This window comes from Nyctereutes procyonoides, unplaced genomic scaffold (assembly GCF_905146905.1).
Source record: "Nyctereutes procyonoides isolate TBG_1078 unplaced genomic scaffold, NYPRO_anot_genome, whole genome shotgun sequence".
Lineage (NCBI taxonomy): Eukaryota > Metazoa > Chordata > Mammalia > Carnivora > Canidae > Nyctereutes > Nyctereutes procyonoides.
Window position 1 is genome coordinate 1,756,334 of NW_026575033.1, and position 24,514 is coordinate 1,780,847.

The 24,514-nt window shown below is 39.0% G+C and overlaps 1 protein-coding gene across 1 annotated transcript in view; it reads right to left on the reverse strand.

Moving 5' to 3' along the window:
• The window catches only part of PSPC1 (paraspeckle component 1), a 79,120-nt gene extending 58,356 nt beyond the window's left edge, over nt 1–20,764 (reverse strand). The window contains exons 1-2 of the mRNA XM_055317258.1: nt 19,686–20,764; nt 12,044–12,345 (exon numbers count right to left, since the gene is read on the reverse strand). Coding sequence (XP_055173233.1) covers nt 12,044–12,345; nt 19,686–20,051 — 668 coding nt within the window. The 5' untranslated portion in view covers nt 20,052–20,764. The remainder of the gene's footprint in view (nt 1–12,043; nt 12,346–19,685) is intronic.
• Between the last annotated feature and the right edge of the window lie 3,750 nt (nt 20,765–24,514).

Sequence of the window (24,514 nt, forward strand, 5' to 3'; positions counted from 1 at the left end):
CTAACCTTTCCTCACTTATTCAAATATCTCTTTAGAAGCAGAATGTGAGAAAAAGGTGTTACACAATAGTAAAAACATGATGCCTTAATAGATGATGCAACATTTCATGTATGCAATTAGAAAATGAAGAATTATATAATGATGACAATTTGTTACACCAGTAAATAATCCTTGTAGACATATATATCGCTTTGCAGGGTTTTTTCAATTTTAGTCTTTAATAGAGAACTTAAGAATAATGATAAAATAATTCCTAGGATGACGAAATAAGATATTTTATGATAGAGGGAAAATAAAATCACTAGGACCTAATATTATCTTAGATTATAAAATACCCAATGGACCTATATTGCAAATTTTAAGAAAAAAAATTAATAATCTTTTTGTTGTTTTGAGACCTCTAAGAAATAATAAAATATAAATCTTTACAAATAATTATGACTGCTTAGAAAAGAAAGTATAAAACTAAAACCGGACCCAGGGCAGCCCTGGTGGCACAGCGGTTTAGCACTGCCTGCAGCCCAGGGTGTGATCCTGGAGACCCTGGATCGAGTCCCACGTCAGGCTCTCTGCGTGGAGCCTGCTTCTCCCTCTGCCTGTGTCTCTGCCTCTCTCTCTCCCTCTCTCTGCATCTCTAAGAATAAATAAATAAAATCTTTAAAAAAATAAAAAAGATAATAAAACCGGACCCAATTGACACTGACAGTATAAGTGCGGAGCAATTTATACTTGCACCATCAGCAGGTATGCCCAGATAACTCTCGTGTTTCCAAGTTATATAAGCAAAAGCAATATCATAATTTTTTAATTAAAGAAGCATTTCTTCTGAATCTAAAAAACTCCATTTAATGGAAAGATATGATGAAGCAAATAAAATGATGGAAATGAAGTGTATAAAATACACAATATACCTGAAACAGCTATCCCACAACCCTAACAGATAATTATATTACTCCAGAATTCACCTCCTGTGCATTTTTTCCTTACTGATTTTGTGCTGTATTCTTTTGCTGTAGTAAATCTTAGTTGTACAACTATATGATAGGCCTGAGTCCTTCTAGTGAACCATCATACACCTAGGAGACTTTCAGGATATACCTGTAAGCACACTTGTCAAATAGAACTTAGGCTGATACACATTTTTTACTTCCAGTCTTTTATTTCTGATCAGTTTATAAACACAAATTTTGATCACAGCATATACCTAGACTTGATTCCCTTTTCTTACTTGCTCCATAGATGTATAGAAAATATGCACATTTATATGCTAAATTTATTTACAAGTTTTTGAGCAGTTGTTAGCATAGATGCATAGCCATATGCTCCGCCATAAAAAGATGGGGAGTTGGCAATTTGTTTAGTTTAGTACTTTTATTGATATAATTCACATATCATAAAAATCACCATTTTAAAGTACAGAGTTCAGTGGGTTTTACTATGTAAACCACCACCATGATCTAATGCCAGAACATTTTTAACAGCTCAAAAAGAAACCCCAAATTCATCAGCTATCAATTCCTAATTTCCCTGAACCTCTGGCAACTATTAGTCTGCTGTCTCTGTGGTATATACTGCCATTAAAAAATTCTTTTCAGGGCACCTGGCTGGCTTACTCATTAGAGCATGTGACTCTTGATCTCGGGGTCATAAGTGTAAAGCCCTATTGAGATTACTTAAAAAATAATAAATCTTTTTCATGAATACTGCATTTCCTAGTGTCAGGAAGGATTCTTCACAAAGTACATACTAATCCACTATAAATATGATCTACTTAATTCTTTATTAAGAATTCAGATTTGGTCACTATTTTGTTATTAGAAATAAAGTGATAAACCAGATACAAAATGATATACCAAACCTTTGAATCAAAATACTTAAAATTTTGATTCTTAAAATTCTGAAAACTTAAAATTCTCTAACAGTAAAAGAATCTTAAAACTAACTAAATCCGCCCCCCCCCCCGCCCCCAAACAGTAACCAATTTCCATCAGCACCAGGACTTATAAAATACTCATGTAACTTCACTTTCACTCACTGGGTATTTTTAAATCTTTGCCAATTCATTTAAAAAAAGGTTTGTCTTTGATTACCAATAAAAAATTTATTTAAATATCTAGCTGTCAACTCTAAAAGTCATTATCAAAGCCAGAAATATGTCTCTCATGAGTCAAAAGAAAGCAGAGAATTGTAAACTTAAAGACTCTAAAGAGAACCAGTATAGGAAGCAAATCATTCTTTTCCTCTCAAAAAGAACAAAAATAAAAGCAACAAATAATTAGCAAATAAAGTAATGCTACATACAGCAAGAATTTGAGCCACATTAATGGATGTAAGTTACACATCATTCAACACAGGTCAAGAGATTTCCTTCAAAGTTACTCTACAATTTATCTTACCTTCAACAATCTTTGATCTTCTAATAAAGTCTGGATAATCAAAGTTCAATTGGGTTTTGTTTTTTTAAAGATTTTATTTATTCATGAAACACAGAAAGCCAGAGACATAGGCGGAGGGAGAAGCAGGCTCCCTGCAGGGAGCCCAATGTGGGACTCAATCCTGGCATCCCAGGATCATGCCCTGAGCCTAAGGCAGACACTCAACCACTGAGCCACCCAAGTGTCCCACCCAGTTCAATTGGTTTAAGAAGGAATCATTTAAGAGTTACTTGGCTGGATCAGTTGGAGGGACGTGTAAATCTTGGTCTTGCGGTTTTGAGTTCAAGCCTCACATTTGGTACAGAGATTACGTAAACAAATAAAACTTAAATAAAAGAAAGAAAGAAATATTTATTCAATCTTTTTCCATGGATATTCCAGAATACATTTGCCACATAAAATTCTACACACCAGGGGGGGGGGCTGGGGGGGTGGTAGCTGACTCAGTCAGTGGAGCATCCAACTCTTGGTCTCAGGGTTCTGAGTTCAATCCCCACACTATGTATACAGATTATTTTAAAAATTTAAGGGACACCTGGGTGGCTCAGAGGTTGGGCACCTGCCTTTGGCTCAGGTCGTATCCCCGGATCCGGGATCAAGTCCCGTATCGGGCTCCCTGCAAGGAGCCTGCTTCTCCCTCTGCCTATGTCTCTGCCTCTCCTCTCTCTTTTTTTTTTTTTTTTAAAGCTATCAGATGTTTCTTTTTTTTTTTATTTTTTTTAATTTTTATTTATTTATGATAGTCACACAGAGAGAGAGAGAAAGAGAGACAGAGACATAGGCAGAGGGAGAAGCAGGCTCCATGCACCGGGAGCCCGACGTGGGATTCGATCCCGGGTCTCCAGGATCGCGCCCGGGGCCAAAGGCAGGCGCTAAACCGCTGCGCCACCCAGGGATCCCTCTGCCTCTCCTCTCAATCTGTGTCTCTCATGAATAAATAAATAAATCTTTAAAAAAAAAATTTAACTTAAAAAAAAAAATCTATGCCCAGGAACAAAGCAACCAAACATTTATGGGCCATGATGTTTGTCACAAGGTTATTACAGCAAAAAAGGGAAACAACCTAAATGATGAATAATACAATGGCTACTGTTCAATAAAGGAATAATTAAGTCTGGCAGAGCTATAATGAAACATCGTGCATTTTTAATATCAAAAGAACTCACAATGTAACAGTCAGGAAAACTTTATAAAAAGAAAAGGATGCTTAGTAATAAGGAGAAATTTTTGTATTTATCATAAATAAATAAATCCCAAGTAGGTTAGTGATTTAAGACTAAGAGTCTAAATCACTCTAAGAGTCTAAAATAAATTGTCTCAGAATTTTCACTCCTACAAAGCTAAGAGTTTAACAGCATAAACCCTCAGAGGCCTAAGAGGAAACAAAAAAAAATCCAAACTGAAGCAATTCTGAAAAATACTTGTCCTGGACTCATTGGGGAAACTTCCAGATAAAAGGAAATTACAGCCATAACAACTAAAATCCATGTGTGACCTTTGATTGAATAACAGATTACAGAGTTATAAAGACACTGCTAGAAAACAGGAGAAATTTCAATATAAACTGTATATTATGTAACATTACAGGCATATCTCACTTTATTGTGCTTTGTGCTTCACTGGGTTTCAGATACTGTGTTGTTTTTTGTTTGTTTTTAACAAACAAGGGTTTTAGCAACTCTGCATCAAACAAATCTATTGGCATCATTTTTTTCAATAGCATTTGCTCACTTTGCGTCTCTGTGTCACTATTTTTTTTTAATTTTTTTTGTTTTTTATTTATGATAGGCACACAGTGAGAGAGAGAGGCAGAGACACAGGCAGAGGGAGAAGCAGGCTCCATGCACCGGGAGCCCGACGTGGGACTCGATCCAGGGTCTCCAGGATCGCGCCCTGGGCCAAAGGCAGGCGCCAAACCGCTGCGCCACCCAGGGATCCCTCTGTGTCACTATTTTAGCAATTGTCAGAGTATCTCAAACTTTTTCATTATCATTATGTTATGATCTGTTATCGGTGATCTTCGGTGTCACTACTATAATTGTTTGGAAGTGACACAAACCACATCCATATAAGACTGCAAACACATTCAGTAAACGTGATGTGTGTTCTGACTGATCCACTGAGCAGTCCCCGCCCTTGGGTGTCTCCCTAATCTGAAACACAACAATATTGAAATTAGGCCAATAAAGAACCCTTCAATGGCCTCTAAGTATTAAAGTCAAAGGTAAATTTATACCTTTTGCTATAAATCAAAAGCTAGAAATGATTAAACTTAGTGAGGAAAGTATGCCAAAAGCTGAGACAGGCTGAAAAGTCGTGAATGCAAGGAAAAGTCCTTAAAAGTGCTGCTCTAGTGGTTACACAAATAAGAAAACAAAACATTACACGGGCAACTCAGTCAGTTAAGCGCCCATCCTAAGCCCAGGTCATAAACCCCTGGTCCTGGATTAAGCCTAGGTCAGGCTTTCTGCCCAGCAAGGTACCTGCTTCTCCCTCTACTCTGCTCATGATCTCTCTCACACACTCTCTCAAATAAATAAAATCTTAAAAAAAAAAAATACTGATTACTGCTGATATAAAGGATGTTTCAGTGATGTCAGTAGAAGTTCAAACCAGCCACAACAATCCCTTAAGGCAAAACCTAATCTAGAGCAAACCTTCTTCAATTCTATACACAGAGCTAAGGAAGCTGCAGAAAAAAAGTTTGAAATGAGCCAAGATTGTGTCATCAGGTATAGGAAAAGAAGGCACCTCTACAACATAAATTATAAGGTGAAGCAGCAAGTGCTAACGCAGAAGCTTTATCACGTTACCCAAAAGACCTAGCTTAGCTAATTAATGAAGATGGCTACACCAAACAATAGATTTTCATTGTAGATTAAACCACCTTAGACATTCAAAGCCACAGAGAAGTCAATGCCTGGAATCAAAGGACAGACTAACCACCTTGTTAGGGACTAATGCAGCTGGTGACCAAAGATGAAGCCAATGCTCACTGACCATTCTGAAAATCCTAGGGCCCTTAAGAATTATGCTCAAACCACTCAGCCTGTGCACTATACATTAGACAACAATGCCTGGATGCCGGCACATCTACTGACAACGTGGGTTTACTGAATTAATGTTAAGCCCACTGCTGAGATCTACTGCTCAGAGAAAAAAAGATTCCTTTTCAAAATACTGCTGCTCACTGACAATGAACCTCGTCACCCAAGAGGTCTAATGGCCAGACACAAGATTAATGTTGTTTTCATGCCTGCTGACACAACATCCATTCTGCAGCCCACAGATCAAAGCAATTTCAACTTTCCAGTCTTACTATTTATATTTAATACATACATTTCATAAGGCTATATAACTGCCTTAGACAGTGATTCCTCTGATGGATCTGGACAAAATAAAACGAAAAACTTCTAGAAAGGGGATCCCTGGGTGGCGCAGCGGTTTGGCGCCTGCCTTTGGCCCAGGGCGCGATCCTGGAGACCCGGGATCGAATCCCACGTCGGGCTCCCGGTGCATGGAGCCTGCTTCTCCCTCTGCCTGTGTCTCTGCCTCTCTCTCTTTCTCTCTGTGACTATCATAAATAAATAAATAAATAAATAAATAAAATTTAAAAACTTCTAGAAAGCATTCACCATTCTAGATGCCATTAAAAACATTTGTGCTTCATGGGAAAAGCCTAACTATCAACAGAACAGGAGTCGGGAAGAAGCTGATTCCAATCCAACCCTCATGGATGCCTTTCAGTTGAGGGGCTCAAGACATCACTGGACGAAATAACTGCAGATGTGGTGGAAACAGCAAGTGAACTACAATCAGAAGTGAGGCTTGAAGATGGGACTGCATTGCTGCAATCTCATGATAAAACTAACGGATGAGGAGCTGCTTCTATGGATCTGCAAAGGAAGTGGTTTCTTGAGATGCAATCCACCCCTGGTGAAGATGCTGTGGAGATTGTTGAAATGCCAACAAAGAACTTAGCAGATTACATAAACATAGTTGATAACACACATCAATAGGGTTTGAGAGGACTGACTCCCAACTGTGAAAGAAGTTCTACTGTGGATGAAATGGTATCAAACCGCACCACATGCTATAGAAAAATCCTTCAGGAAAGAAAGACACTTCATGTGGCAAACTTCAATATCATCTTTTAAGAAACTGCCACAACCACCCCAACCTTCAGCAACCACCAACCTGATCAGTAAAGGATTTAATTAAGATATATACATTTTTTGGGATGCCTGGGTGGCTCCGCAGTTGAATGTCTGCCTTTGGCTCAGGTTGTGATCCTGGGATCCAGGATCAAGTCCCACATCAGGCTCCCTATAGGGAGCCTGCATCTGCCTCTGCCTCTGTCTCTGCCTCTCTTTCTGAGTCTCTCATGAATAAATAAAATCTTAAAAAAAAAGATACACACATTTTTTAAAACGTAATGCTATCTCACACTTAATAAACTATAGTATAGTGTAAATATAACTTATTTGTTACTGGAAAACCAAAGAATTTATTTGATACACCTTATCATGATATTCACTTTACAGCACTGGTCTGGACATGAATCTGCAAGTATCTCCAAGGTACATCTATATTGAATAAATATTAAATTTCTTCAGTGTGACAATTATATTGTAGCTTTTAAAAGAATACTCTTAGCAGATGCATATCATTAATGTATTCAGGGATAAAGTATGGTATCTGCAGCTGACTCTTAAATAAATTAGCCAAAAAAACACAAAAACTGTATGTATATAGTGGGAAAAAAATGTGGTAAATGCTAACAATTAGTGAATGTAGATACCATATATATTAACATGAAAGGATTGCTTGAGGGATCCCTGGGTGGCATAGTGGTTTAGCGCCTGCCTTTGGCCCAGGGCACAATCCTGGAGACCCGGGATCGAATCCCACGTCGGGCTCCCGGTGCATGGGAGCCTGCTTCTCCCTCTCCCTATGTCTCTGCCTCTCTCTCTCTCTTTCTCTCTCTCTGTGTGACTATCATAAAATAAAATAAAAAATTAAATTAAATTAAATTTAAAAAAAAAGGATTGCTTGATGGGGAAAATTTCTTTTTCCTAAAAAGAATTGAAACATACAGGACACCTACCTGGTGGCTCAGCTGGTTGAGTGTCTAACTTCAGCTAGGGTCAGGATCTCAGGGTCCTGGGATTGGGGTCTACATCAGACTTGCACTCAGTGGGGAGTCTGCTTGTCCCTTTCAACCTCCCCCTCCCCTGTCTCTCAAATAAATCTTTTAAAAAGGAAAGAGATAGAAGAGATTTTGATTACAAAAGAAGTCTACACTTAAAAACTAAATCTCGATGATACCACTCCTATAAGTTACTTGTATTATCCTCAATAACTGAAATTCAGTCAGTCTGTCAATAAATATTTGACTACCCAATATGTACCAAGAAGACCATACTTGGGGCTAGAGGATCAGGGTAAACAAAACAATTCTGAAGTGTTCTAAAAGACCAAAATAAACAAAAAAGGAGTAAACAAATAATCATTTTAAGAGCTAAAAAGGAAAAACGCAGTACTGTCAGAAAGAATTAACAGAAGGAGCCCACTTTCGAAAAGGCATTGAGGAAATTCCTTTCCAGGAAGTTACATTTCACCTAATACTAATTATTCAAACAAACAGGGAAAAGAGCATCCTGAGTTTCATTAGGAGGTTTAAATAATAACAAATTCCTAAGCAAAGATAAGTCTACAAAAAACTCCACCTGTAGCACAATATAAAAAGCAAGAGATGCAGCACCAGACTAAAATCCACCACTTATTATTTGTGCAATCTTACACAAATTACTTAACATCTCTAGGCCAGTTTTCTCATCTGAAAAATGTAGTAGTAGCCAGTATTGTTGTAAAAATCCAACATGCTTATGATTATGGTCATGATAATGAAATGACAGATAATACAATGTTCAACACCTTGCCCATTCCCTCAAAACTGTTTTTAAGTTATTCCAAAAGCTACCAGTAAGAAAGGGTTAAATATTTCCCAGAGCCTAGCTGTAACTTTAAAAATTTACCAAGTAATCAAAGCCTGCAGTGGAAAAAATACTACTCACATGCCTTGCCTACTGCTTTAGTTCCCTCCTTCCTTCACTAAATAATTATTAGCTTACTTTGTGGTCAGGAATTACCAGAATGTAAGTGCTAGGAGAGTATAATGCTAAGCAAAATAAGTCAGAGAAAGACAAATACGATATGCTTTCACTCATATGTGGAATTTAAGAAACAAAACAAAGGAAAAAAAGAAACCAAAAAACAGACTCTAACTACAGAGAACAAAACAGATGGTTACCAAAGGAGAGGTGGAGATGGGGAGCAGAAATGGGTGAAATAGGTGAAGGGGATTAAAAGTACACTTATCTTAATGAATACTAATATACAAAATTGTTGAATGACTATACTGCACACATGAAACTTATATAACACTGCATGTTAACTATACTGAAATTAAAATTTAATTTAATTAAAAAAAAAAGAATAGGGGATCCCTGGGTGGCCAGTGGTTTGGCGCCTGCCTTTGGCCCAGGGCGCGATCCTGGAGACCTGGGATCGAATCCCACGTCGGGCTCCCGGTGCATGGAGCCTGCTTCTCCCTCTGCCTGTCTCTGCCTCTCTCTCTCTCTCTCTCTCTCTGTGACTATCATAAATAAATAAAAATTAAAAAAAAAAAAAAGAATACAGGTGCTAGGGATTATAGTGCTGAACAAGACAAAGTCCCTACCCTAGAGGAACTTACATCCTACTGCAGAGAAAGACATACAAATTAAAACAGTAAATGCTATGACAAAAAATAAACTGGGAGAGTAGAGTATCAGTGATGCTGCAGAGGCAATGATTATATGAAGATAAAACTACTTCTCTAAGAAGTTAACATCTTAGCAAAAGGTGAATAAAATATAACAAGGCCTGTGATGTGGACTGCAAGCATTCTCTTAGCATAGAGAACAAAACCAAGAAATCTGAGGGAACAAATTGGCAGTGCCGTAAAACAGATGTAACATGAATTACAGCTTTAGCTTAACAGTCCAAAGCAAAACTGAAAAATGCTTTATAATCACTAAACTAAGCTGTGGGGTCAATAGGTGTTCTATATTGTCTTTGTATCCAGTTCCCCAAACTCTAAAATACTTAAATAGGGGATCCCTGGGTGGCTCAGGGGTTTGGCACCTGCCTTCAGCCCAGGGCGTGATCCTGGAGTCCCAGGATCGAGTCCCACATCAGGCTCCTATATGGAGCCTGCTTCTCCCTCTGCCTGTGTCTCTGTCTCTCATGAATAAATAAATGAAATCTTTAAAAAAAATATAAAAAATAAAATAAAATAAAATACTTAAATATTTAAAATGATCCCAACCAATAAAACAGTAAGTGGGAACACTTTATCACTAACAGAGATAAAAGGAATCAATACAATAATGAACTAAGGAATCTTCACACAAATCCAGCAGAAAGACTAAGATACGAACATCAAGAACTTCGGGACGCCTGAGTGGCTCAGCGGTTGAGCATCTGCCTTCAGCTCAGGGTGTGATCCCGCAGTCCCTGGGATGGAGTCCCACACTGAACTCTACATGAAGCCTGCTTCTCCTTCTGCCTCTGTCTTTGCCTGCCTCTCTTTCTGTGCCTCTCATGAATAAATAACATCTTAAAAAAAAAAAAAAAACTTTGTCATGGGCAAAATGAAAGGCATGTTAATATGACAAATCTATAATTATTATAATTACTTATAAATATTTTTTATAATTACTTATTTATAATTACTTATAAATATTTTTAAGTAAATGGACACACCACATTCATGGACTGGAAGAAATTATGAGGATGTCAATATTTCCCAGAATGACCTGTATACTCAATGCAATTTCAATCAAAAGCCCAGAATTTTTTTTAAATTGACAAGTTGATTTCAAAATCAGTAAAGATAATCTGAAACTAATGTAACATTGTACATTAACTATACTCAAATTGGGGAATAAAGTAAGGAAGGATATACAAAACAGTACCTAGAACAATTTTGAAAAAAGAAAAGTTAGGTGACACTACTTAATTACAAACTTTAGCATGAAATAATTTAAAAAGTACAGTATTGGTGTGGCTGGCACCACCTACTAACTCAGTCAGTAGAGCATGCAATCTTGATCTCAGGGTTGTAATTTAAGCCCAACATTGGGGTGCAGAGTTTACTTAAAAATAAAATCTTTGGGCAGCCCCGGTGGCGCAGCGGTTTGGCGCCACCTGCAGCCCAGGGCATGATCCTGGAGACCCTGGATCGAGTCCCACGTCAGGCTCTCTGTGTGATGCGTGCTTCTCCCTCTGCCTGTGTCTTTGCCTCTCTATCTCTGTGTCTCTCAAGAATGAATAAATAAAATCTTTAAAAATAAATAAATAAATAAATAAATAAATAAATAAATAAATAAATAAATAAATAAATAAATAAATAAATAAAATAAAATAAAATAAAATAAAATAAAATAAAATAAAATAAAATAAAATCTTTAAGGGGAGCCGGGGTGAGCTCAGTCAGTTAAGTGTCTGCCTTCAGCTCAGGTCATGATCTGCCCCTGGGATGGAGACCAGAGCCCACATCAGTCTCCCTGCTTCACCCTTTCTCCTCCACCCCTCCCCCTGGCTCATGCTTGCACAAGTGCTCTTGTACTCTCTAATAAATAAAATCTAAAAAAAATAAAATAAAATATTTTTTAAAAGTATTGGTGTAATAGACACACTGATAAATGAAACAAAAGAATGCAGATTTTCCCCTCAGGTTTTTGATAAAGGTAAAAGAGGAGAAATAATAATCTTTTCAATTACTGGGGCTGAAACAAATAGCTGTATGGAAAAAAATGAACTGTTACCTCACATCATACTCAAAATGGATCACAGTATAAATAAAGCTGTAAAATGTTAAGGGATGGAGTAGAACTGCAAAAGAGCATAAAAGAACTTGTCTGGATGATGAAAATGTTATCTATTTGATTGTGATTATAGGTTACATAAGTACATTCACTGAATTTTACATTTAAAATTGGGTGCATTTTAATTTATGAAAATTATGCATTTAAAAAGTTGATTAAAATGTCATTCATCCATTATTTAAATTTTTTTAAATTTTTTATTTATTTATGATAGTCACAGAGAGAGAGAGAGAGAGAGAGAGAGAGGCAGAGACACAGGCAGAGGGAGAAGCAGGCTCCATGCACGGGGAGCCCGATGTGGGATTCGATCCCGGGTCTCCAGGATCGCGCCCTGGGCCAAAGGCAGGCGCCAAACCGCTGCGCCACCCAGGGATCCCCCATCCATTATTTAAATATAAAATTTTTCTTTGCATATAATAGACATTCAATCTGCTGAATGAAAATCTTAATACAAAACATTTAAGATCCAAATATGAATCAATACATTAAGTCAGAAGTAGGACTCCCAACTTCTGGAGATACACAAAAATTCCTTATTTATATCCAGTGAATATTTATTTAACACCTACTTACCATATATGCCAAGACAGTATGATCTGTACAAGAAAGAAATTCAGAACAGAGAGAAGGCCATTTGTAACTGCACAGAAGGATGATGAGATGTTTAAAACTTACGTTGTTAGCAAGAACGCCCCATCACCACATCTTTCCAGAGCCTTTCGTGCAGGAGGTTTCGCTGCAAATTCTACAAAACCTTTTCCTGTAGCTCTACCACGGTCATCCACAACCACAACGGCTTTCTCTACAGGGCCAAACTGGGAAAATGCTTGCTCCAGAAGCTCATTGGAAACAACCGGCGAAAGGTTCTTGACAGTTAGTGCTGCTCCATGTGTAGCAAAACGAATTCGGAGAGGTCTGCTCTTCAAAATGGTGCCATCCAGTTCTGCTTTTGCAATTTCAGCCAGTGTCCTGGATTCCTTTTTAGGAGGAAAAATCACTTTTTAAAGACAATAGTAACACAAATAATTTTTAAAAGTGGTTTCTAGTGAGAAGAGCTGGGTAGCTTTTGGAATTGGCTGATAGGGTCACAGGGTCACTTTGTCTTTGTGTCATTCAATTTTGGTAACACATGCATTGCATTAATCATTCAAAAATAAGTATGTTTAAATATTGTAAGAAGTCCCAAACCCAGTGTCCTAAGTCATTACTAAAAGATTATGTATTCCTAAATTGCCAGTTGTTAAATATTTGAAGTATTTTTTTTAAATCTCCTACACATATTAAAAGAAAATCATAATTACTTTTTGAGACCAAGCACCAGTTACTGGAAGCTATTATTGAAAACAGAATTTCCCATACACTCCATGTTTTTGATATTTATATTTTAATAAAACATCCCACCTCTCCAATGCCAGAAAAATCCCCTTTCCTTTTTATTTCTTTTTTATATTATCTATGAAAATCATCAAATGTTAACCACTTCTCCTGAGATACTTTCAAGGGCTACACATTTCTCCATTATATTTAGAGAAGCAAACACGTACATTCATGGGCTATAAAAGTTCTCTCCATTATAGTCAGAATCAACTGCACATGCATTTGTAAACTCGAAAATGCATTCACTGCTGAAACCTCAAGGGAACTTCCTTCTTGAAGAATTCAAAGTTCATATAGAATATGGACATCTAAGCATAATCAACAAACTGTTAAGTTTAATATAAGTATGTTCTTTTTCTTTGTGTTCTAAGAACTCCTCAGAGAGAACTGAAAGAGATTTTATGTTTGTAAGAGAATATACTATCTTATGAAAAAAGTCTTGACCTCACAATAGATCCTTATTCAATCCCTAAAATATTCATGACAGCTTTAAATTATTGTATGTATGCAAGAATCTTTCTACAGAACTTTTACAAAGATAAATGAATGTTTTTACAGATTTTCAAAATGGCTACCTTTAAAAATTACTCTTGGGGCGCCTGACTGGCTGTCAGTAGAGCATGTGGCTACTGATCTCAGGGTTATAATGTTCAAGCCCCATCTTGGGCGTAGAGCTTACTTAAAAATAAAATCTTAAAAATCAAATCAAATAAAATAAAATAAATAAAATAAATAAAATAAATAAAATAAAATAAAATAAAATAAATAAATAACAAAACAAAATAAAATCTTCAGGTGCCTGGGTGGCTCAGTTGGTTAGGCATCTGGTCATGATCTTGGAAGTCCCTGGATCAAACCCCACATTGGGCTCCCTGCTCAGCAGGGAGTCTGCTTCTCCCTCTGACCCTCCCCACTCATGCTCTCTGTCTCACTCTCAAATAAATAAAATCCTTAAAAAAAAATAAAATCTCAAAAATAAAGTACTTTAAAAATTTTAATTACTCTTATTTAAATAATACCAGAAAACATTTAATAAATATCTAACAAGGGATAGGTACTTTGTATCTAAGAAGTCACATAATCCAACAACTCTAAGAGGCAGATTTTAGGAATAGAGTCTTGAATTAAAATGCTGTTGGGGGGGGGGCAGCCCCGGTGGCACAGGTGTTTAGCGCCGCCTGCAGCCCAGGGTGTGATCCTGGAGACCCGGGATCGAGTCCTACATCAGGCTCCTTGCATGGAGCCTGCTTCTCCCTCTGCCTGTGTCTCTGCCTCTCTCTCTCTCCCTCTCCCTGTGTTTCTCATGAATAAATAAATAAATATTTAAAAAACAAAATAAAATAAAATAAAATAAAATAAAATAAAATAAAATAAAATAAAATAAAATAAAATAAAATGCTGTTGGGTATAACTGAGAATGGGAAGGGGCATGAGGAAATTTCACACGGTGATGATAATATTCTTTTTTTTGATGATAATATTCTATATCTTGATAGGAGTTTGAATTAAATGTCATTTATCTAAAATCACCAACACTTAAAATCTGCACATTTCACTGTATGTAGATTTCAAATACCTCAAAAATTAATACTGGACTCTAGTTAATGATAAGCATGCTAGAGTGTTTAAAAAGTCCAGAACTGATGGCAGAGAGAGATGAATAAATAAGTGAAAAAAACACATATAACAAAACTTAATTATAGAATCTAGATGGTGGATCTATGGATGTTCATTACTATATATCTGAAATTTTTCATAATAAAATGTTTAGGAGTAGAAAGATAAAGAGAACCCAGTGAGGACTTTCTAAAACTGCAGAGTAGGGATCCCTGGGTGGCGCAGCGGTTTGGCGCCTGCCTTTGGCCCAGGGCGCGATCCTGGAGACTCAGAATCGAATCCCACGTCCGGCTCCCGGTGCACGGAGCCTGCCTCTCCCTCTGCCTATGTCTCTGCCTCTCTCTCTTTCTGTGACTATCATAAAATTAATAAATAAATAAATAAAAACCTTTAAAAAAAATCTTAAAAAAAAAAAAAATAAAAAAAAAAAAAATAAAACTGCAGAGTAGTGGGGTGCCTGGCTGGTTCAGTTGGTAGAGCATGTGACTCTTGATCTTGGGGTTGTGAATTTGAGCCCCACACTGGGAGGAGAGATTACTTAAAAATAAAAAATAAATGTATATGTATATATATACATACACAGGCATTAGCTTCCATTATCCTCATCAACAATCTTATAAAATGAGATTATAAACTATTATAAATAATAATTATAAATAAGAACTCTTATATAAAAATAATAACTCTTATAAAGAGTTATTATTCTCACTCCACATCTGGGGAAATAGGCCTAATAGGTTGAAGTAACCTGCCTCAGATCTATACTGAATTTATAATCTCTACCAATACTCCATAAATCCCTCCTCCCAGGTAGTGTTCCTGTATCACTCTACACAAAATGTAAAACCATAGGCTTTTACTTAAAAGAAAGAAACTAAGGGACTACCCCAAAAGAGAGACCACTTGAATTAGGATCTCCAAGGGCTCTTTCCAAAGCACCTGATCTTTTCTCATTGTTCCCTAGTGGTTAAAATTCACCCCTGCAAGAGTGCTAAACTAATTAGTAAAAGGAAAATCACTGATGTAAAATGGAAATAGCCTTCAGGTCAATCAACAGAAGTTGACTGGGTAACTAGCAGTCCATTCATACTGTGAAATACAATATGGTCATTAAAACTCAATCTAATGATATGAGAAGAGGTCAAAGAGATAGTAAATAAAAACCTCAAATCACAATAGAATGTGTATAATACAATTTGATATGGAAAAAATCAGATAAAGTTTAACACTAATCTGATTACATTTAATGTGTTATGGGACAACCTTTCACTAGAATTAAAATTGTAGTAAGAGAACTTCCCTGAACTTAAAGAGTACTTGAAATTACATGCTGGACAGGCCCACTAATAATATTCTACAACACCATCTCTAATATTTGACACTCTGTAAGAAGCACACAGCACTTCATAATTAAAACCAAAAACATAAGGGAAGAGGGTTTAGTCCCCAATGACTAAATTAATGTAAATTAGGTTGATTTTTAACTCTTTAATTATAACAGTGGTTCTCAAACCTTAGCAAGCATAAGAATAACATGGAGGGCTAATTAAAACCCAAGACCGTTGGGTCCCAACCCTACAATTTCTGATTCAACAGATTTAATCTAGAGTAGGGTCTTAGAATTTGCATTTCTAACAAATTCTCAGCAATTTTTGAGATAGTATTGGGTCAGCATTGCTAGCATGAATGGTAGGAAAAATAATATAAGTGGCCTGCTTACACTAAGGAGAGATCTGAATCTGATGGAAAAGAACCACACTTTTGTGAATATCACTCCAGAAGTCTGGTTTACTAAAGCTAAAAGAGGAAAAGAAAAAAGGAGAAACAGAGTTCAGGTCAAACTATTATCAGTTTTAACTATATTAAGCTAGCTTTAAAACGCACCACTAGGGGATCCCTGGGTGGCGCAGCGGTCTGGCGCCTGCCTTTGGCCCAGGGCGCTATCCTGGAGACCCGGGATCGAATCCCACATCAGGTTCCCGGTGCATGGAGCCTGCTTCTCTCTCTGCCTGTGTCTCTGCCTCTCTCTCTGTGTGTGACTATCATAAATAAATAAAAATTAAAAAAAAAAATTTAAAACGCACCACTAGGACTCCAGGCTGGCTCAGTCTGAGAAGCCTTCCACTCTTGATCTCAGGGTAGTCAGTTCAGGGCCATTAGTGGGTGTAGAGGTTACTTAAGTAATTAAAAAAAAAAAAAAATACACTACAACTTCTCAGTTAATTTAATCAATTTAATGACAGTAACCAGACAAAACCTAAAAAGAAGCTTTTGGGTCTAAGATTCCACAAAATGTATCCAAAATAATGTACTGTGGGTTCACAATACAGATTAGGACCTTATGAGGAAATGCCACTTAAATTCTTTTTCCTCACCATTACATACAGCGATGACGACCCTATACCATCCCCAAAATGTTGTCTCACTTCATCAATTAACTGGAAAACTACAACCACCAGTGTAATAAAATTTAATTGTAAAGATTAATTCCTGAAAAGGCAAAAAGTACTTCTAAAAATATAAATCAAACAAAATTACACCATTATTTGAGGGCCACTTCACCATTACTTACATTCATATCAAGTATACACTATATGATTTTCCTAAGTAGAAAAAGATATGTATTAGTTCAGAAATATTGGGATCCCTGGGTGGCGCAGTGGTTTGGCACCTGCCTTTGGCCCAGGGCGCAATCCTGGAGACCCGGGATCGAATCCCACATCGGGCTCCCCGTGCATGGAGCCTGCTTCTCCCTCTGCCTGTGTCTCTGTCTCTCTCTCTCTCTCTCTCTCTCTCTCTCTCTCTCTCTGTGACTATCATAAATAAATAAAAATTAAAAAAAAAAAAGAAATATTTAAAGCTTGGGTATGTACCTGTTAATCATAGAGCTCAGCTTAAACAGGAAAGTTATCTATAAGGTCAAATCCTGTAAGCTAATTCGAATTTCCCATTGACATATTTTTAACATTACTACACAAAAAATATAGCATGATAGGCTTGGAGGAGCATATCCCAAAGCAACAGACAAGAGTAGTCCAGTCCTTCTCACCTCCCTGTTTCATAATCCCATAGACTTTAAATAAAAAAACTAAAAACAATGAGCTGCACTGTTAAACATAGTAGCCAGTAGCCACATGTGACTATTTAAATTTAAAAATAAATAAAACTTAAAGGTTAAATCCTCAGGCACAATTGCTACATTTCAAGTGCTCATTAGTCATATAAGGGCTGGGCTAGTAGCTACTACATTGGACAGAACATATGCATAGCATTTCCAGCCCTGCGGAAAACCATTCTTCCTCCAGAATGTCAACCTTAGAACAGACCAACATGGTGACAGAGGCTAAAGACTATGAAAATGTTAGAGAACATCTTTTTGGAAAAATTTACTAAAAGTTCTCTGAAATACTTCATTGTAGAAACCTAACTTCCTTTAAGATAGCGCTGGAATTATATTAAAAATAATTTTACCAAATGACAAATGGTTTCTATAATGTCCAAAAGATATTTATAATTTTATGTTCAAAACACACTGATTACTTAACTTCAATTTTAAGGAAATGTCTAGGTCTTATTAATACTCTACCAAGATTTACTCTTCTCTCTTGAAGCCATTTAGATTTTAAATGTTCAAATGTTCTCCCTAAAAAATACAATGTCATTAAATTACAATCAATTCGGGATCCCTGGGTGGCTCAGCGGTTTAGCGCCTGCCTTTGGCCCAGGGCGTGATCCTGGAGACCCGGGATCGAGTCCCACGTCGGGCTCCCGGCATGGAGCCTGCTTCTCCCTTCTCCTGTGTCTCTGCCTCTCTATCTCTATGTCTATCATAAATAAATAAATAAATCTTTAAAAAAAAAATTACAATCAATTCTGTCTACATATTAAAATTTTGCCCCAGTCATTCATAAAGAGAACCCAATTACGAATGCTAACCTCAAAAAAAAAAAAAAAAACACGAATGCACGAATGCTAAACTCCTGTAAGAAAGCTTCCACAAATGCTACTATGCACATAAAACTTGAGGGCCAGGGGATCCCTGGGTGGCGCAGCGGTCTGGCGCCTGCCTTTGGCCCAGGGCGCGATCCTGGAGACCCGGGATCGAATCCCACGTCGGGCTCCCGGTGCATGGAGCCTGCTTCTCCCTCTGCCTGTGTCTCTGCCTCTCTCTCTCTCTCTCTCTCTCTCTCTCTCTCTCTCTGTGACTATCATAAATAAATAAAAAAAGAAAAAAATATTAAAAAAAACTTGAGGGCCAAATTAGAAATAGAAAGGCAACACACACACACAAAAGCACTTGTGTAAAAATATTCTGTTGGAAAAAAAAATACAGCATTTAAATAACGAATTACGATAAAGCTGTATGTAACGGACACTGACACTGATGGAATTCCCCACAAAGCACATAAGAAAACGGAATAAAGGGTATGCTGTATCCTTTAAGAGTAAACCCTCACTGTTTCAATTTTTTTTTTAATTTAAGAGGGGCACAATCTTTCCATGTTATTGGAAAACAAAATTTTAAGACAGACTAAAAAAAAAGTAAAATGTCCACGTAAAATATAAAATAGTACAGCATTCATTCCCCCCTCCAAATGTGGAAATAACCGGAACGTTAGATACCTAAGAATTCCATACCGTTCCAATACTGCAGTTTAAGAACTAGGCTGCGCTGAGGCGGTAAACACGGTTTATGGTCAAACGCATGCAAGTCTGGTTGAAACCAAGATGATTTGGAAAATTTTTAAGAAGCGAGTCCGCTGGTTGGTCCTCCATGCCCAATGAAACTTCCGGTAAACCCGAAGTTTCCGTTCCAAATTCCGATCGAATTCATTTCCTTTACAACACAATTCTGCCTGGAAGCAGTCTCCCCGCAGAACGCTGCAGCCCCACCCGTGACCCGTCAGAGGCAGACGACTAGAACCCCCAGCGCCGTGCGAGCGAGGCCAGGCGCGCGGAGCGGCGGGAAACTGAGTCCGCTCACCGCAAGCACCAGGCTACACGCCGCTCTGGGGGGAAGACGGCCAGAGCGGCGGAAAGGAGAGGGCGGGAGGCGCCGCGGTGCCCCAGCCCAGGCCGCAGCCGTGACCAAGGACTGCTCCGAGGCGGCCGAAAACGGCAAGACGGCAGCCCGCGGAACTCGGTCGGCGCACGGCCTCCCCTGCGCCCTTACGGTCCCTCCCCTCGCCTCCGGCGCCCCCACCGCGCACGGCCTCCCCGCCCCCGGGCCCCTGGGGTCCCTCCCCTCGCCCGCGACGCCCCCTGCGCGCACCGCCCTCCCCTCCCCTGGGGGCCCGCGCCCGCGGCCAGGCCCCACGCTCACCAGGCGGATGAAGCCGAAGCCGCGGTCCCGGTTAATGAAAACCTCGCTGGGCTCGCCGTAGCGCTCGAACAGCCTCTTGAAATCCTCCTCCGTGATGTCTGTGGGCAGGTTCCCCACGAACAGGCGGCAGCGCTGCGTGTACGTCTTTTCGCCCGGCTTGAGGAAGCTCTTGATGTCGATGGTGAACCCCATCTCCTCGTCAGGGTGGTCCTCCGGGGGCCCAGGGGCGGGCGGCGCCGGCTCCCCCGCCAGCGCCAGCGCCATGGCGGCCGCCGGCTCGCTCTCGCCCGCCGCGGACTCCAGAGCTCGGAGGCGGGCCGGGTTTTTCTCAATGCGCACTTGCTTCAGGTTTCCTCTTAACATCATCTTGGGGGTTCACCTCGGGTAGCAGACACAACTCTAGAGCTACAGCCGCGTCTCTGTATATACCCACAGACGAGCCACGGACGGACGAAGTCCGAGACTACGGCTGGTTCGCCCAGCGGCCGCCCTTACGATCGCGCCGGCGGCTGCGGGAGCTGCACGTTCAAAATGGCGCTGCCGCCAGCCGCAGTTCCAGGAGGAGACGCCGACTGCAGGCCCCGCCCCTCCGCAAAGGCCGGCGCCGGGGCCAAGGCGCCTGCGCACTGTTGGCGCCAACGGCAGGCTACCGGGCGGGCGCTGGAGCACCGCCGTACGCGGGCCGCCGAGCCAAGGCCTGCCTCAGGCTCTTGTGAAATGCGGTTGCCCGTCGTCCTCAATTAGCTGTTCAATTATCTCCTCAGTTAGACTGTTGAATTGCACTTGGAAGAAAAATTGTATGTTTGCAGCGGGTGTGAAAATACAATGATTTGGGGAATATCCATATTCTTTTTAAATATCCAGCTCAATTTTCAGTGACTATGGAAAAATTGAGGACTTGCAGATTCTATGCATCGCACTGAATAAAAAAGATATTTCCCAGTAATTGAAACACGTATAAACATTTATTTCCGCCCGGTTCAACAGCAAGGTTTTTAGTATATTTACTGATAAGACTATTCTATTCTAGGGACTCCTGGGTAGCTCAGGGGTTGAGCGTCTGCCTTTGACACAGGGCATGATCCTGTGGGATCCGATCCCACAGAGGGCTCCCTGCGTGGAGCCTGCTTCTCCCTCTGCCTCTCTCCCTGTGTTTCTCATGAATAAATATTTTTTAAAAAAGATTATCCCATTGTATACAGTAATTGTGCTGCTGATTATTCATCTCAGAGAAGGATCCATGAAATTGCTTATGAAATTCTTAATTCCTATGGACCATACTCTATAACAATGGTCAACAAATATTTTCTGTAAAGGGCCAGATTGCAAATATTTTTAAGATTTGTGAGCCATACATCATCTGACGAACTACCCAGTTCTGCTCAGTATCTCTCCTGAGATATGGGCAGGCACTCTTCAACGAGTGTAAAAAAAAAAAAAATTAAGTCTCTGAAAAACACTTCAGTAGTTTCTCACAACCCTAAACATATGCTGACTTAATTATCCAAGTGAAATGAATACTTGTGTATATGCAAATGTTTACAGGGGCTTTATTTGTAATCAACAAAAACTGGAAAAAAATCCAAGCAGGTAAACAGTGGTACATTCATATTATAGAATATGCTCAGCAATAAAAAGGAATGCACTACAGAACACAGATCAGTGGTCGCCAGGAGCTGGGAGTGGGGCATGAGAGATGGGAGGAGCGGTTGACTACACAGGGATACAGGGATTTTTGGAATGATGAAACTATATCTGGGATGAGATGGTGGCTACACAATTATATGCATTTGTCAAAACTTGGTTAACTGTGCACTAAAAGGGCCAGTGTTACTGTTTGTAAATTATGCCTTATAAATTTTTAAACTATCCAAAAAAATAAAATACCATCAAGACTAATCCCTATTTACCTTAGTTATCATCCAAATTCTAATCACCCAGACTCTAATCCCCATATAGCTCTGTAAATTCCTGAGTCTGACCAATTCCTCACCCCTTTCTCAGTTGCTCCAAAGCCTTCTATTGAGTGCTTGGAAACTCACTGTCATCAGCAAAATCCCTTATCTTTAATTTTTTCTCCAAACATCTTCACCTTTGTGCTTTAACTAGAACATGGTTTTCCTCTGAAGATTGCTTTCCCAGCCCTCCCTGGAATTGGACATTTTCCTACATCTTATGTGTCACTCGACTTGAGGATGAAACACAGACATTCTCCACGATACCTTGCAAGCTGGAGAACATTTGCCCTCTCCTTGGCAAAAATCAGCTCCAAAAAGCTCATGCCAACATAAACATGAACTTATGCTCCATCTCCAGCTCTACCACTTCTTTACTCTCCCTTCTTCCCTGTAATAACTTTCTCACCACTCTAAACTTATAACCAGAAATGTGAGGTAGTACCTTAGTCCCTATTTATTTTTCTCACCTAATAATTTCAAACTATTTTCTCTGTGCTCAAACCAATACTCCTCCCTACTTCATTCATAGCTGATATTGTCCATTTTTATTAACTTCATTGAAGAAAAAGAATAAAATTGCCTCACTTGATCAGCACCAATCAACTAACCCAATTTAATATGTAGCCTTCCCTCCTGTTACAAGAATGAATTACCAATGATGCCCTCTAAGGCCAACCCACTAGATAACATCTTTATTCCAAGCACTTTGCTTCAGCAGTTATCTAGTCACCGTCCCAAGTGGTCAGTCACTTGATCTGTATTCAACTATATTCATCTGCAAAACAAAACAAACTGCTGATACAACTTTCACTTAAAAAAAAAAAGGAAAGAAAACAAGCCTTCCTAGACGAATGTTGTCCTTTTGCTATTTCTCTTCTAGAAAGAAAAAGCAGAAGGATTATATTTTCTGTCTCCATTTGCTCATCATCTGATATCTCAAATTACATTAATCAGATATCTATACCCACATTCCATCTCTCTGAAACCTCTTTTGACACAATGCGTGACGGCTTCTACTTTACTTGTCAAATCTTTTTTTTTTCTTTTTTAAGGATCTTATTTATTTATTCAGGAGAGACACAGAGAGAGAGGCAGAGACACAGGCAGAGGGAGAAGCAGACTCCCCGCAGGGAGCCCAACGCAGGACCTGATCCCAGGGCTCCAGGATCACACCCTGGGCCAAAAGCAGATGCTCACCGCTGAGCCACCCAGGCATCCCTACCTGTCAAATCTTAAACTTTTCAGCAGCATTTGACACTAGATCCATGCCTGAGTGTCACCATGTATCATTTGGGAATAATACCTACTTAACAGAGTTATTGAGCACAGTAAATGAATTACAGCATAATCTTTGGAAAATATTCTGATAACCTGAGTGTTATCATTATTACTGCTCACTTTTCTCCTACCTTCTAGAAACACCATTCTGTCTTCTGTACTATCATATTCTCCTGGAACTTTTACACCTCCTTGGCCATTCCTCAGTCATTATACCTTCCTTAAGAATCTTCAGGATGTTGGCAAGCTACAGCTCTAAGTCCTCTCTTCCTCAGCTACATTCATTCCCTGGGTTAGATCATCCACATCAAGGTGCCTCAAAAGCATTAGAGGAGATTATCTAAGCCTCAACACTATTTGCATTTTGGACCAAATAACTATTTGTTGTGAGAGGATGTTTAGCAGCATGACCGACTTCTACCAGTCGTGCTTAACTAGATGTCAGTAGCACCCCACTCCGGGTCGTGACAAAGCAAAACCTGCCAAGCATTATTCTAATTGCATTTCACTTATTAATTCATTGATCTTCAAAACAATCTCTTAAGGGAGATATTGTTGTTACTTTTAGACTTTATTTTTTAGTGCAGTTTTGGATCCACAGCAAAATTAAGAGGAAGCTACAGAGATTTCCCATATACTCCCTGCTCCAACATATGTGGTCTTCCCCATTATCAACCCACAAGAATAATACATCTGTTTCACATATATTTTTACATCATACTATATTTACACATCATGATCACACAGAGTCCAATCAGGTTCAATCAGAGCTGTATACTCTATGGTCTGGAAAAATTTATGATGACACGTATCCATCATTACAGTATTATACAGAGTGCTTTCTTTTTTTAAAGATTTTATCTATTTATTTGAGAGACAAACTATGAGTGGGGGGAGGGACAGAGGGAGAGGAAGAGAGACAAACAGACTCCCTGCTGAGTGTTCAACCCCAGGACCCTGAGATCATAACCTAAGCAGCTTAACTGACTGAGCCACCCAGACTCCCTTAGACACTTTGACTGCCCTACAACTCCTTTGTGCTCCACCTATTCATCCCTCTCCCCATCCAACCTCTGGCAATCACTGATCTTATTATTGTCTTCATAGTTTTGCCTTTTCTAGAATGTCATATAGTTGGAATCATAAAGTATGTAGCCTTTTTAGACTGCCTTTTTCACTTAGTAATATGCATTTAAGATTCCTTTATGTCTTTTCATGGCTCAGTAGTTCATTTCTTTATAATATTGAATTACATTCCATTGTCTAGATGTACTACAATTAATTCATCCTTTCACTTACTGAAAGATATCTTGGTTGTTTCCAAGTTTGGCAATTATGAATGAAGTTGCTGGAGACACCTGGGTGACTCAGTGGTTAAGTGCCTGCCTTCAGCACAGGGCGTGATCCTGGAGACCCTGAATCAAGTCCCACATCGGGCTCCCTGCATGGAGACTGCTTCTCTCTATGCCTTAAAAAAAAAAAAAAAAAAAAAAAAAAGAATGAAGCTGCTTTAACCATCTTGCTTCTTGAAACATTTTTGTCTTTTTATTTTCATTACACTGTCTTCTGCAGAGCACAGGTTTTTGGGTTTTT